This window comes from Haliaeetus leucocephalus, unplaced genomic scaffold (genome assembly GCF_000737465.1).
Source record: "Haliaeetus leucocephalus isolate CR32 unplaced genomic scaffold, Haliaeetus_leucocephalus-4.0 Scaffold556, whole genome shotgun sequence".
Taxonomy (NCBI): Eukaryota; Metazoa; Chordata; class Aves; order Accipitriformes; family Accipitridae; genus Haliaeetus; species Haliaeetus leucocephalus.
Window position 1 is genome coordinate 2,323,101 of NW_010972992.1, and position 16,379 is coordinate 2,339,479.

Here is a 16,379-nt window from a genome sequence, read left to right on the forward strand (position 1 = left end):
CCCGCAGGTGGGGGGGGGGGGGGGGGGGGGGAGCAGCTGCGTGGTGCTTAATTGCTGGCTGGGGTTAAACCACGACATCAAGTTACTAAACAGCCATAAGGAGTATCGAGCAAAAGGGAATACTCTTTCACGGTGCACAACTCTTAGACCTTGGTGATGAACTCATGCTGCAATCACCATCTCCTGCAAAGAGCTAAGGAAAGGAGGAGAGGCAACTTCAGCTGAGCCAGAAGAGCAATAGCACAAAGCTTCAGTAGTCAGACATTTCTGTTCTGAGCACATACTACTGTTCTAGAAGTACATACCTAAAGCAGACAAAACACCTGAGAATTCGTTATCTGGAGGAGAGCAAAAGCTCATCATCCAAAGACACATGAGGAGCTACTATGATTGACAGTTCCCAGCAGCTAAGCTGAGAGAGTGTCACGCAGATTAAACCATTGTATGTTCCTGCCTCTTACTGTCATGAGCGAGACGATCACTTAGATCTGCAAGTGACTGCATGTTTCTCCTCTTCTGCAAGAAAGGAAAGTATCACTCATCACCGACATGAAAAACTTGTTGAATCCTCCCACCTTCATGCTCCCCTCCTTTCTAAACACGAGCCTGACAGTTGTTAGTGGCACTTCAGATTTGATTTACTGTGCATTTTGGACTTTATGTATTAGCTTGAAGTACTGTAGATTCAAGAACACTAACCCATCCTTTCTGCAAGTCAGGAGAAAAGATATTGGGAAGTTAATGCATATAACATAGGTAATTTTCCAACATGTTCTCTGCACTTACAGATCAGTCCAGTATGTTGTTTCAAGAAGGCAGAGTCATCAAAAGAGCCCAAATTCTTTTTAATTGCATGTATCCAAGTCTGTATCAAAACCAATGCTGACCCCAGGAGGGGTACATGACTTCATATTAACTCACCACATCATTTTATTTTTAATGCGTGACTACTGCTACTCATCACCAAGCTTAGTCTGGGCATTTAAGTAACCAACATACACAGCACTGTCCTATGACATTTGTCAAGCCACTGATAATACACCCTTAAAAAAGGAAAGCCCTTTGCTCCACAGGCACACTAAAGCCAGACTTCCAGCAGGCAATTTAAACCTAACACACCAACAAACACCCTTTTTATATCCCCTGGGGAATTCACAAATGGATTTTGGTTAATGCAGTTAATGGGAATTTCAGTCCCGCAGCGAACCTTGGTTCCAATCTAACTGACCCTTCCTTTGACAAAAGGGCAGCGTGAATCAAAGGCCAGAGAGCAGAGGCTATTGTCCATTTCCAGACCAAGTTTGCTTAAAAAAAATTAATATTCACATATAAAGTGCATTGACTCAAAATGAACTGGCAGCCAATGAGAATATTACAGTGTGTACAGACAGTTTCCCCATTACCCACTTTATGAGCTTGCTATGAGCATGAAACATTAATTAAGAGAGGGTCCGAAACAAGGTTTTTGGAAATTTATTCTTACCTACTGTACTTTGATCCTAATGACATGAAACAGGAAAAAAATAATTTTTATGTGGTTCACCTTTATGAGATTTTACATAAAGGCTTTTGTGGGTATTTTAAGAATGTGCTAAAATGTTGTCTGAAACCACATAAAACCATCTGAAGAACCTCCCGCCAGAACTAACAGTGCACACATGGAAACGCTTTAACTTGCCTTTGTATATTTAATGAATCAAATATAGTATTAATATTGTTTTAAATACCAACATACTATTTCAATAAAGTTGCTTTGCCATAGCCAGATCCAGTATCTTGAAACTCAAACAACAATGCCAGCGATTGAACCATTATGAATCCAAGGCACGCTGGGATATATATTAGCCAAAGCCTCCTCTGTGCTTCAGCAATATATAATCATTTCAAAAATTCACTCCTCCTTCATGGGGAGAAAAATATATATCATTGATCACTACATTAGATTTTACTTTTCCTCACGCAGCAACTAAAATGCACTGAAGTAGGATTTCTGAAGACTATCTAAACCCAGGAAAGTCGTATTTGGAGAGGGGAACATTCCTTGAAACCTGTTTTCTTCAAGAAAAATAAAGAAGTGTGACAGGTTCATTGGCTGCTATATAATAGAAAACTGGATGACAGACAGATTGGTTGGAATTTAAATCTACATTCATGAACTTGGATTTGCTGTAAGAAGGCTGGACTACCTCCAAGAAACCCCTTCACCACAGATTAAAAAGTAGCAGTTATTAAAATTCAGGCAGGAGAGGTAACCAGCTTGGAAAAGGTTTCTGGAAGGCATAGGCTGGTATCTTCTCTGTTAAAGAAATGGATGGGCAAAGCAGAGCACAGGCCCATCAAAGTTACATGCAGCAGTTGCAGCAAAACACTTTGAAAGCACTATGTAGCTCCCAGATCAAACAATTTTCTTTGATCACCCGTTCTGGATACCCCTGCTCATGGTACATTATTGTCCCGCACAACAGCAATCGTAAAAGGCAATGTCTTCTTTAGAAGCTCGAGTCCTCTCCCAAAGCATCCGAGGTCCAGCACAAAAATCAGCAGATGCTTTTGAAATGTACAAGAGGTCTGATGTAGGAAGAAAACTCCAATTCGTATTGGAGTACTTTAGAAACATCCCTAAAGGATAAACCATTTTCAAAGCAAAGTGATTGTTCCTCTTCTGCTTAGGGACACGGATCTCTCCAGGATGTACTCTGGGTTTACATACAGACAAAAGTTTGTTATAAAATGACGAAAAAACATAGTCTCATGGTTGTCATGTCCCTTTATTAACAACCCAAATGCTGTCAAATGATACCCCTTGTCCTCTCCGAGGACAGCCAGTGTTCTTCCATCTCTGGTGAAATCGCTTTTTATAAAGTTGCCCAGGAAGGTGACTAAAAGGCATAAGGCCCAACATAATCATTCATTCTCTTTACAAAATTCAGAATGGCATTCCACTCAAAATCAATTCTAGTTTTAATGTCATGATCAAACACTTAAGTTTTATATCCGTTACTCATCAACCACAGAACTCCTGGAAAAAGCTGTTTTATACAAAAAATGTCACACTTAAGACTGACCTACTTTACAAATGCAAGAATAAAAGAAAATATTTAAGCTAAGAGTGATCCAAAGCTTTATGAAGTGTTTGAAGTTTAAGCGGGTGGAGACACAGGATGGAAACTGAAGGAACTCGAGCTGTATCCATGAAATAGAGAGGCTGTGGCCAGAACAAAGCCGTAACTTCAAGAAAGATGTGATAGGGGAGGAAATCCCCCAGCTTCCAGCATAGACCTCAGGAAAGGAGGACAGATTAATCACTTCATTTTACCACTAAAGGACAGATCAGAAAAGGCACCGTAACTTTCCCGATAGCAGTCTACTTCTCACAAGCTTTGCAGATGAATACTGGACCCTATACTGAGAAAATGAGTTTCCACCACACAGCAATAAAAACAAGCTATGACTTTCAATTACACTTCAGAACCAAATCACTCATCCATAAAAACACTTGTGTATTTTCCAGTAAGTAACTGAGAGCCAGAGACAAAAACCCACCCAGTGTCTCTGGCTTATGGTTCTCACGGAACTAAGCCACAAATCCCTGATGCCAAAGTACCAATACCTGGAACCTCAGACCGGCTATGCAAACCTTCAAAAGATTTGCACAGTGTTTCAAACTGGCTCGTTTAAAGCAGCAAAATATATTTTCTTCTTTTTTTTTTTTTTTCCCCTAAAGGTTGCATAGCTCTTTCTTCCAGCTTCAGAAGTTCAGCATAGAAAGGGAAATGCCTCCATCTATTTAGATCAACAAACTTCCAAGAAACCTGTCATTTAAAAAAACTACCCCAAAGGAAAATATTGTGCATTCAGCTACAAATGTTTTTACAAGAATGACAACGACTGAAGTCACAATGTGAGAAGCTAGCGTCTAACAGCAACCCCAAAACATTACCTAAAACACTAGGTGAGGAAGCAGACGTTTCAACTATTATTAAAACAGATGACTGTAATGGCAGGTGACTTGGCACAATTTTCACCCAGTCCTTCCCCTAGGCCTGCACCCTGTCATTTCAAACTAGCACATAAATTGCAACAGAAATATGAAGGAAGTGGCAAGTTTCAGCAACCCACCCTCCACCAAACCCAAAACACTGCTAAGGTGTTCATTCAAATCACCTGCAATCTCAAAGCTCAAGTGAGGGGAAAAAAAAAGTCTTCAGGACAACATCAAGAGATCAGAGTTGTGACTAAATAATTTTGTTGACCGTGTCCTCCATCCAGTTTTCTAGTAATGAGGCTCATGAGCCTGTTCTTTATTAAAAAGGACAGGTTGGTACCAGGAACTAACCAGGATGTAACACTTCTTCCACTGGCATGAGTACAGATGATTTACAATTCCTCTCTCCCTCCTTCTTTGGTCCCAGGAGTGCAACTGTATAACACTTTCAGAATGTTACCTAAATACTTAAAATGAAGAAGGTACAATGTTTGTGTATTCAGACCAGCTGTTTTTCACCACACTTTATGAACACAGCCCAAAGTATGCTTGTGGACTCTGTACAGGTATTTTACAGAAATTCTTTCCAGCATACACAGGTGCAAAAATCCCTCGAGCAAACATACCAATCTAGTTAGGTACGTGTAACTTCAATGCCAGTTGTACTTAAAAGCACACATCTGGAGCATGGTGGGATGACTCAAACTGCTAAGCAGAGTTGTGCAGTGCAAGAACTCTGCAAGGAAGGAAAACACTATCCAAACAATGGGATCCTGAAGGCTAAAAATCTCCCAGAACCTCCCATTCTAGTACCTTTCATTATTGAAAAAAAAAAACCTATATTGCTCACTTTTTCCTTACCATCCAACTGCTCTTGGCAGATGGAAACTAATGACCAAATCCCTTTTGAGAAGTCACCTGGAAACAGTTCCATTAACCACCTAATAAGCAAGACAATGGGTCACTTTGTAACATGTCCAAACGCATAACCGGTTCATTAACTACCAGGAAGTGCCGACTGCTTACAAATCCTTCACCCGTACCCATCCGTTTGACCAGCATGCTCTGCAGAGACAGCCCACTGCTTCATCCACCGACAGTCTGACACATTTTAGACTCTGCCAGCTATAATTCAAATATGGGTAGGAGGGGGAAAGACAGCAGCAGAAGTCTTCTATGTCATGTATTAAGTTTGCCAAAGTCTGCACAGAGTACAGATTTCATGTGACGTACTTCTTTCTTCAAATAGGCATTTATCAGATATGCTACAAGATGGCTATTATTTAAGTCGCTTCAATTTTCCATCGTTAAAACACCGTACATTTGCAAGACCATGAGGTAAATTTCTCTAAGTGCAAGCACAGCCGTGTATTGTTAGAGATAATCAGTTCAAAAATTCCAGATCATAATAAACTGACATTTTAAAATCTAGTCTCTCTCCATTTTTGAAAGCATGCAAGTAATTGCTTACTAGGGATTTAAAACCTTCAGAGTGGTGTTTGAGGACAGTGCTGCATCATCAGTGCTGACCTCCTAATACAAGCTTTCCCTCTCCAGTGTTCAGATTTTATGTAATCACAGAGAACCGTGGGAACCCAAGGGAAAAACTCCTCCTCCACCAAATATCTCAGATTCAGAAAAGAAGAATGTAATCTGTACAGAGCTGCTCCAAAATGAAGCACCCAAAGAAAAAGAAAAAAAAAAAAATCAGATGAAAAGCAACTACTTTAGTTTTCACAGCATGACAGTATGCTTAATTTTTTCCTCTCTTCTAAATTTGCTCTAATCTGTGTAATACATATCAACAACTTCAATATTGATTCTGTTCTGAGTTTTGAGCTGCCCGCGGGCAAGTTAAGGAAGGGACCCCAACACTGCTCTGTTTACTCTTACATCTAAACAATTTCCTTGGGAAAACATCATGGTTGTAATTTCAAAAGCACACAAACATTAAAGCAGCAAGCATCTTGGCAGTTTAGGTCTGTCTTACGAGACCTCATCTTGTACTTATCAGTCTAACCCGGAGGCAAGAATCTCACAGATGACATAATCCTGATGTCACACCCTATTGTGCAAAACCCTAGCCAGCAGTGAGATGGAAAGTCAGGTTTCCTTAGTGCTAGGATGCATAACAAATGCATCTGGATTCAATCTGCAGAGCCCTTGCTGTGAAAACCACAGTAACTATCATGCCCAAGAGAAAGCCATCACAAAGGGCTAGTAACCATTAATGAGGAACAGTGAGCTAATGGCAATAAAGTCACTTCAAAGCTTTCCAAGGGTTTTTAGTTTAGGCAAACTAGGTTTACATCTAAACACAGACAGAACAGACAGAACGCTTATATAAAGAGCTCACAGCTGCCTAATCACTTTGTGAGTTGAAAGTTGCACTGCAGGCTGCAGGAATTGAAGCTCAGCAACTGCTCCCCCATGCACACCTACAGGCACGAGCACTGGCAAGCTGTACTAAAACCAAAAACATTAATTACGCCTCTTACATCTGGTGCTCTCCTTTTATTTACTTGGTGGAATCGGTGCTGTTCTATGCAAAAAATAAATCAAATTTTGTCAAACATAAATACAGCAATTGCTACAAACCTTGCGAGAAGAGCAAAGTCTTTTCAAAATTGGCAAGGAATGAACTCCACTCAGATGATCTCATGGCCTATCAGACCACATAAAGGGACATACAAAGGCAGGGAAGGAGAAATTAGATGACAAACTATAGCAGCACTCCAAAAGAGTTAAAGTCTAAGGGCAGCACTAATAGAGGTTTGCCATTTTTTCTTGTCAAGTGGACGAAGGCTAGTATCAGAGGCGGTTCAAGCACACAATCCAAAATAAACTAAGAAAAAAAAAGTAAAAACAGCTAAAAAGGGGAAAGCTATCCAGCAGCTTACAGGGCATTTGAACATGGTAGTAGAGACGATAGCACATAGTTCAATGGCAACAAGCCACACAGTCAAAATGAGACATCCCTGAGGTTCAGCAAATCAAGGCTGTTCAGTGAGATTAAACACACTCATTAAAAAAAAAAAAAAAAGTCAGCCCTGTCACTGGGACTTCACTACTGGCAAACTCTCTAGCAAAAGGCTCCTGAATCTACATATTCCTGAAGGAAGGCACATGCCTACTAACTCCATTTTGGATTGGATTCCAATCCAAAATTCAATAATAAAAGGATTACACACAATGAAGATATTTTAGAGGTCAATCCTCTCCCAGACCTCCTTCAGTTCCTACCAAATTCCTTGTCCAGACCTCTAATATAATAAATTGAAAATGGATCAACATCAAGACACAGATAGAGGCAGAAGTTCAAAAGGCTTCATTTCTTACTCTGTTGAGGGAACACAAAACCTTAATCGATAAAAACATTTTCAGAAGCAGAATAATTAAGATGAGTGTTTTATCTTTTTTTTTTTTTAAAGCTGTTAAAAATCAAAAGCACCACTAAATCCAACTTAACCCAAGAAACAAAGTAATAGCTTTCTAAATGTATGTCAGCTTACTAAACTGGTCCAAAGTTGCCAAAACTCATCTTATTTGTAGAAATATTCAGATCAGCAGCATCCTTCCCCAGGGAGGTCTATTTAATCACTTCAGAAATTATTTCTTCCAGACAACAAAGAGCGATTAGATGACTTAATTAAAGCACTGATTATCTCCAACCCAAAACAACGGAACACAGAATCTAAAATAGATAGATTTAACCAGATGCCCTGGTCCTCATTATGCTTTGATTTCAATCAGTTGCACACACATGTCAAGCAAAGGGCAATAAATTACAACCATGTGTTTGAAGAAATTATCTTCACAATATTGGAAGTGGAGAGCCAAGGCTCTAACTGAATGGTGTAAGATATTAGACTTCCATCTGGGAGTAATAACCTACTGAACAAAAACATACCAGGGCATTAGCTTCAGGCAGTGTCTGAGTTAAACCTGGCAGCAGGAGATCAAAATTAAACAGTTGTTTTTTGGGAAAGTGACATGCATTTTGGTAAAACCAATAACCAAGAAATATGCTTGTTGTTTAACATACATAATATAGAGAGGGAGTTAAAACCTAGTATAATTTCTCTTTAACCCAAAGAGACATGAACATGCCTCCAGAAATAAAAGGTGGGCAACTCTAGAGATACTTAAAGGTAGTTTGCATTAAAACAGACACGTACAGGGAACAATTCAGCGCTGGTTCAGAGGTACTGAAGATTCAGCAAAGTTGTTCTTCTCAAGCTTTCATGATTTGAAACAACTCCACACAATATTACAAGATTTCTCCAAACTTGTTTTCAGACTACAGTCACTCAGTGTGCTGGCCAATAAGCTTCTGAGGACAAAACTAAAATTTAAGACTACTCACCAGCGAGCAAATCTGAATGGGTTATTTCACACAAATTGTTAACAAATGCGTAACAAGCTGTTTCCCTCAAAACACCCACGCTAGCAGGTGCCAACCCCTTGGGAAATGGCAAATAGATGCCAATGACTCACTAAATGTAGGTGGATACTTACCACACCTGATTAAAACACAAATCTAAAAAGGAATGGTGTGTGGGCCAAATGGGACTGACACAAGGAAAAACTGAAACTATCTGAAGTCTTGGGAGACGCCCGAGATGAACTCTGTGAGATATTACCACTTAGTGTGTGTAAAGGTGAAATTGGAGATAATCCAGAGGAAGCTTGCACCACGTGCTGAGAGCAGAGTAGGAATAGGACAGATTCTCAACAGTACTTATTTTTCTATAGAAAGGAAAGATCTTCCTCTACCACTCCACGCTGGAATGACCAGTATAAGATGTATTTTAGAGCTGGGGACTGAAGCAAGCACCATGCAGAGCAACATCTCAGAGACAAGTGCTTACAAGGCATTAAGATACACAACATCCTTCTGCAATGGACAGTCCATACTGGCTAAATGACTGCAAGCACAAGATCCAGCAGTTTAGCCCAGCAAGGCTGGAAACAAAGCCACAAACTGCTTTGAAAAACCTAGCAGAAACCCTCATTATAGGAATAACATGTCTAACAGCCCAGGAAATTCAAGCACACTGGGGCCCGGTGTTCTCTGTGAATGACTGCTTACATAAGATTATTTTTGTATTAACTGTTACCTCTCTACCATAAAACACAGCATAGCTGCGGTTAGAGGTGTAGTTCAAAAACATTCTCTCCCCTGTAGAGAGAGGGACAGAACAGTCTCTTAAGGGACTGCTGTATGAGAACCTCATGTGTCAGATCTGAGGCTTCTCTCTCAGCATCATTTTCATCCTCTTAATCTGCAATGCAAGCTGAAAGTCTAACAGTGCAACAGCCACTGCACTGAAACTCGCTTTTTTAAGGAAGAGTTTGTCATTTGAAGTATCAATTAGCTCGGTGTCACCTATGAACAGTCTGTTTGGACAGACAATCCCATCAGAATGAACATAGACAAGGAAAATCTCTGCAGGTCAATTCAAGAAAGTTTTTTTGCACACTGCCTACAAAATGAACACCGTTACTGGAAGGTGGACCTGTTATAAATCTTCCCATATAACAGAAACCATAATTTCCACTAAAGATACGGTACTAAAGACTGCCAGCACACTTCTTATCTTTTTAATTCATCAACACTTTCAAATGAGCCTGAAATATTTCACAATGCTGGAAAACCTCTGTTGTCAACTGGCTCTGGAATTTGAAATGACACTGATAACTTTGTCCTGGAACCGATGCATCGGGTACTCCTTCCCCAGCACTGCAAGCTGCCAAACCAGAAGGCCAGTGACACCTTTAATCAACATTACATGGCTCAGACCTACTTCTGGCTTTACAGTGGGTACGCAGTATTAGTTTCCAGCTCTAGCAGACCATGGAAATTACATCACTGCAATTGCCATCTTGTTCCCACTACAACCTTCCCCACACTTCAGACTCCCACATGGCTTCAGCAGCTGTTAATGAGGGTAATTGTTACAGTCATTCCCAACCTGATAAGTTGGCAAGACCAGCAAGCAGCAGTGAGAAAAGCTGGCACTTGTTACCCCCACCTCATTTTTCCCCCTCTCCGATCTCCAAGTAAAAATTAAGCTTCTGCTGTCAAAATACAAAATCCAATTGTCTTATTAAGAAAACTGCAGAGTCCAACTACTAAAACAAAAGCATGTTTCTATCCAAATCTCTGTTGTAGGTAAAGTACAAATCATTTCCAATTTCAAGCATGAGGAACCTTTCAAATGGTCAGGTTAAGTTTCCCTAACTTTGCAAATTCTTTCCAAAAATGCCACAATTTTTACACCATTCAGCAAAACGTAAGCCATCCTTCTCTTTTTCTGACACATTTTTGAGATCATAACACGCATCAAAGCGTACTGTGCTGACAGATGCACTTATCTAGTCTGACTACACTGCAAGCCATAATGCCTCTGTCATTTCGGCTGATGACACGAGAATGAAGTCTTTGTGAGAAATCCCCCCATATCCCCTCTGTAAAATCTGTATTGCCTGTAAAACTTGGACTGACAAACTGAAACATGAAATTTGATACAAGCTTGCCTTTTACTTCCATACAATATATTAAGACTACTGTTGTACCACCCCTCGAACAGGGTTCAGCAGATTCACCTACAGCTGCGAGTAACCTGTACCACGCTTTCCTACCAGCAAATGAAACCTCTTTAAAGATGTTATTGTATCCAGCCGTGACTTCACGGTCATCTGATCAGAGAGGGATTTAAAAAGACAACCTTGGTTCTATAAACCTACTCATTTTCTTCTTAATTTAAAATCCTATTGGTCCTGGTCTGTTCTGCACCTGGGGAGTAACTGCAAACCTCTCTTTGCTGCATATGCAAAATTCCTTTCTTCCAGTAAGTTCAGATACCAATAACAACTGTTACTTACAAGAGAAGTTGGATATCTACAAAAATAATGCATGAAAATAAGTAAAAATTTGATACCTGTAACAAAAGTGTGTTTGGACAGGCTACACTTACATCAAGTCACATCTTAAAATGAGAAGAAAATCTAGGAAGAAAAGTACCTTTAACCTGCTTTTGTTAGCTTTGCAACGGTACAGTGACACATGATGAACTACATCTGAGGACGTGTTTTATCTCCATTTTTGGGCAACACGAAGAAGCAATGAAGTTTGTTCACCTTTTTCACGGTCATTAGGCATCTCCAGTAAGAAAGCATCCTATTACTGGATAAAGCAGTAAGTTCATTTTCCTTTGCAACACACACTTGCTTTTTAGATTTAGCATTACTATTTCCATTCCATCACTGCTTAGGAGACCACAATCTATAAAGACGACACCTCAACCTGATCACATCTCAAGACCTTGGATGTGACTGCAATGCAAGACCAGTGCAGTCCCACCTTTTAGAAAAACTGTTCAAGACAAGTCACCCCGACAGTTTTCTATTGCTGCTTTAAAAAAGACACTGCCTAATCTACATTTATCCTTCACATGCTCTATTAATTCCTTTGCTTTACACCTCTTTAACCAGACAAGGCCTAAAACAAGCATCAGAGAGTGGCCCTTGCAGCAGAAGTACATTAATCCCCACACAACTGCTGCGTTTCAGTATACTAGCGCCTGTCATTTTACTGGAAGATGTGAAAGTTGCTGCTATATATATATAGATAGATATTTTGAGAGAGTACAGTCTTGAGGGAATGGAAAAAGCAGGTGGTTTAAGACTGAACTTAGTCAAGATCAAAGAGAACACAGGTCATTTCAGGACAAAGATGCCATTAATCTGTTAAAGGGGGGATGGAAGGCAGGAAAGCACCTCAGCATCTGCCTTTAGCATCAGCTGACAAATTTGATCATGCTTTCGTATCGTGAAACCACAGCAGATACACTTCCCAACAGCAGATCAGCGGCTGCCTACCCTTCTTCTTCTGCTATACATTGGTATGCCACTCTCAGAGGCAGCTAGTGACCACATTTTAGACTCATTGTGTGTATTGCATGCCTGCTGAAGGAAACAAAGAAAGCAGAGGGCTCTGTATGGTAGAACTGACATACAAGTCTCTGTACTGGTCAAAGGCATTGTTGGCTTCCACCTCCAGCTTGCGCAGGCGAGCAGATGGCATGGCACCGTCTTCCAGGGGAGGATCGTATTTGTTACTCCATGGTGATCTGCCAAAGAGACAAGGAAAATAGAGACAGTTAGACAATAGAGACAAACTCTGAAAGGTTTGAGATCGGTGGGTCTGACCTGATCCACAGATGCTGAACTTCCAAGAAAAAAAACAAAAACAAACAAACAAAAAAACCCAAAAAACCAAAAAAACCAAAAGGTACCAAGAGCCATCTATCTGTAAGAATTTCACCCTCAACAGCCATTTGAAACACCGACAAAAAGGGGACACTGACTCCTCAAAGTTTACAATGTACCTGGGGAACACCCCCCTTCTTCAGGTTTCTACTATATAAATAATTATGCTTGGATTTGAATCTGTTCCCTCTTAAATATTAAAAAAAATGAGGCCTCTGCTGTTGCACATTGGGTATTTAAAATTATTTTCATGCAAACAGATCGTGTAGTTTATTTGGGATCTGACAGTATTTGAGCCAAACACTGCTGCCTACAATTAAGGTCCAAATTCTCCACTCTTTTGCTCTGAAATAAACTCTACTTTCAGTATAACATTAGGAAAACATTTGAACAGGTCGAAGGATTTAACAGGGTTTGTAAAGCTGCAGGTTTTACTATGATTTCTGCAGGTGTGGAAGAGACTTTGTGCTCTTAATGAAAGAGTTGGTATTAAAAGATTAATGGAACCCTTTGCCCATCTGCTTGAGACTTTTATAATTCCCATTCTGTAAACCTGCATTCTCCTTTTCATTTCCCCTGTGAATAACCAACCCACATACATCACTGCTAGTTTAAAGAAAGGTACCTCTACCCTTTACCTACTCACTTTTCAAAATACTCCAGCCTACTAACACTAGGTCTTAATGCAGTCCATACGTAAGGGCTTTTTCCTCAGTAGCCATTTGTTACTCATTTCTCAGAAAGGCATCTAGTTTTGACATCTGTTTAATGCAAAGCACAAAGAACAGGCTCTGCTTTGCTCTGGCTTTGCGCTTTCACAGCCCTTCACTCCTCCCTACCACATCTGACTCAAAAGGTGAGACACCAGGAAAAGCTAAATCATTATGTCACTTCCACCCAGAAAAATGTTTTTCAGGTGGTGGTTCTCATTTTAAAACAGTTGCTTAAAACTCAGTTGTTTTGGAGACAAGTCAACAGCTACAGTAGTGCACCTCTACCTAACAACTCTCTGAAATCTGGAAAAGATTTGCACAAAAATCACCACCGGTGCTATCTGCAGGATTCCCAAATGGCACACCTACACACATTAGAAACTACACACAAAACCAAATGACACCAAAGAAGTTCAGGCAGACAAGAGCATTGACCTTGCTATCATGAAGTCTGCAAAAGCAAAGCCAGGGTTCATACGCCAGGCAATGCAGAAGTTTACTGCTACCTTACCAGCAGCATTCATTAGGATATGCTTACTTTTTCTTTCTCTACTAAATTTTAAAAGGAAGATTCAAAAAAATTTCTACTCTTTTCTGTGATTTTGGAACACTGTGTTTCTCCCATCATGTACAAAGAACTCAGTGAGCAGAGAACCCATGCAGAAGCCGTAGTCAAGATACTTTAATTGTAAACATTAGATGTCTTTTGCAGGCTGCAGGAATGGGATTTAAGGGAAGCCTAGTAACGTAGATTCTTCTAGCTAGCAGACTGTGGCATTTTCAACCCATTACAGTTGGAGCCAGCAGGAACTTCACCTAAAAAAACCCCTCATAACACAACCCCATTTTTTTTTCTTTATGTGGAAGAGTATTCACAACACATTTAAAAACTTAAATGGAGGCTATTTGAAGAAAGACAGACGGACAAGCACTTAAATTTCAAAAGTCAGTCCTCTAATTTCCCTGAAAAAGAATGTTTTTTGTTTCAGCTAACAGGTTTCAGTGTTGTTGGCACCAAATCCCCCATAAGGATTCCATTTAATAGAGTAATCAAACATACTTAGAGTGGAAATGTATGGACAAAGTCAGGGACCTTGAAGTCTTATATAAAAAAATAAATTAATAAAAGCTCTGCCTTCACAATGTGGACTCCACGGCTGTTTGATATCCTCCGCAAACCTTTGTTATTACAGGAGCACTCACAGAAGTGCCTGCGAGACTATGCTCACGAAAGGCTGCTCCCACAAGCACCAGTGTGATAGTATGAAGAAACTTAAAGTTATCTATTTATGAAGATCCAAGAGAGACTCCAAAAATCTACCTTCTGGTCTGATCCATGTTCGACACTGAGAAAATCAAGTCTGTCTAAATATGAGGAAGGAGTAAACTGTGATGGGCTAAGCATTAGGATATTCATTTCCCTGTGTGCTGCCCCATGAAACTGGTGGAGTTATCACCTGAATGGCCAAACATCCCGCAGCAGCTTTTTTTCAAAGCTAACTCCCAGTCAGATTGTAAAGCCACTCAAAAAAACCCTATAAAAATTGATTCCCAGTGAGAAAGTCTGACTACCTAGCTCTACCTTTCCTGCTGAAGTTGCATGAGGCTCAGATGTCCGCAGAATGCTTTTGAAATTCTTGGATTAGTATTAAAAGAAATGCAATTAGCAACCTCTCCAATAAGAGGAAAACTGGTGTTTAGTTTGAAGTGTGCAGTAATTGGGGATTTAGCATGTTGCAGGCAGGGAATAGTATTTCTTGGGACTTCCAATCGAGTGTGTGGTTCCAAAAAATCTTTGTGGAAATATCAAAAGGTTTTAAAAGCACAGTAAACTCCTCCTAGATTTTGGCTTAATTGATTAAATTAGTGTAAGAGCCACTTCCCAGTAACAACTTCAGATTTTATGAGGTATGAATAACAGTGTCTGAACACAGGCACAGAATGGGATTAACACATGCACATGCTAGTGTTGCTTGGTTTTCAAAGGCTTTTGCTTTGTGCTGAAGGAAAGAATTTACTTCACGAAATAGAGCTGAGACCAATCAATTCCAGAAGGAAGAATCACTTCAATCCAGAACGCTTCAATCAAAAGCCTTAAAGAACAGCATTCTTTAATCCCAGCAATTAATACATTATGCCTATTCTATACAAACAAATGAAATAACTTTTCTGAAACCCCATTACTTAATAAGTCCTGAAAATTGTGAAGTGATTTGAAAACCATAAGTCCTCCTGCTTCCTTGTAACTATTTAAATATCTTCACAGAAAGAAAGAGATTGAGCAAGTTTCAGAGGCAAGCATGAAGCTAACCTTAAAGAAAGGGCTGCCACACAAACTAACTAAACACAGAGGGGTGGAGGGGGGAGCAAGTGTTACTAGTTATTGCAGCATGTCACAATACTGTTTAACAAGTGCCTTTCCAAGTTTCCTGTGCCTCTGGTGATAAATGCTCATGTCAATAGCCTAAATAGGATGCAAGGGGACTGCAAAAAACATATCACAACTACAGTAAGTAAGAAAGCATCTCTTGAAAGACCCACAAGAAAAATAGGATCTAATCCTTTCTCTTGCATCTGCCAGAGAGGATGCAGCTGCATGAGTACATCTTGTGGAGGGCAGAAGCTATAAAACTCTACTCTAGTTACTAATTTAGAACTGATTAAATGCATGTAGCTGCTAACATAGATCTGACCAACTTCGACATACAAGCTTAATGCACAATGTTTTTAAAAGGCACCAGGCTCTTTTGTAGAAAGTTGAACAAACTTTCAATGTTAGACTAGTACCCTAAAGAACATGAGTAAACATTTCACCCTACAGACCTTCTCACTTCTTGGTCCACTGCAGGAGGTTATATTTAAAAAAAAAAATTAAAAAAAAATCATTAAGATTTACACTTGGCCACAATCCAGATGCACTGTCAAACCTTGCATCCATCATCAGTCTCCTCCTCCTATTTTTCAGACAAAATGAATCTCAGCGTATTCTCTGTGTAAATCATCTACAGACAGATATGCTTTCAGTTTAGATAAGCACCTTTCCTGCAACTCAAAGCAATTGAAACCAATAAACCTAGAATCCTTTATAAGCTTACATACTTGGCAATGATGGCCTGAGCCAAAAAAAAAAATTTGTTAAAATATTTTCTGGAATTTCACTCTGAAATAGAATTCTCAAAACATTCTGGCCAGATCAATGTAAAACACTACTGCAAATCTGCACAGAGCAAAGCTAGATTCTTACCGTAGATCAGTTCCAACTGTTAGCAGTAAAAATGTAAGCTATTACACTGAAGCTACAAGGACAGCCAGAGATGTAACCCATATAATCACAACCAGGAGAAGCAGAATGGCTTGAACTGTTAACTCAGGACAGAAGATGAATGGTGGTCATTATTTCACAGCCT

General features: G+C 39.8%; 1 protein-coding gene across 2 annotated transcripts in view; it reads right to left on the reverse strand.

Annotated features, from left to right (window-relative positions):
* CAPZB (capping protein (actin filament) muscle Z-line, beta) overlaps positions 1–16,379 on the reverse strand; it is a 62,577-nt gene that overhangs the window by 15,796 nt on the left and 30,402 nt on the right. For both annotated transcript variants that reach the window (XM_010577262.1, XM_010577261.1), the window contains exon 4: positions 12,007–12,120. In XM_010577262.1, coding sequence (XP_010575564.1) covers positions 12,007–12,120 — 114 coding nt within the window. The remainder of the gene's footprint in view (positions 1–12,006; positions 12,121–16,379) is intronic.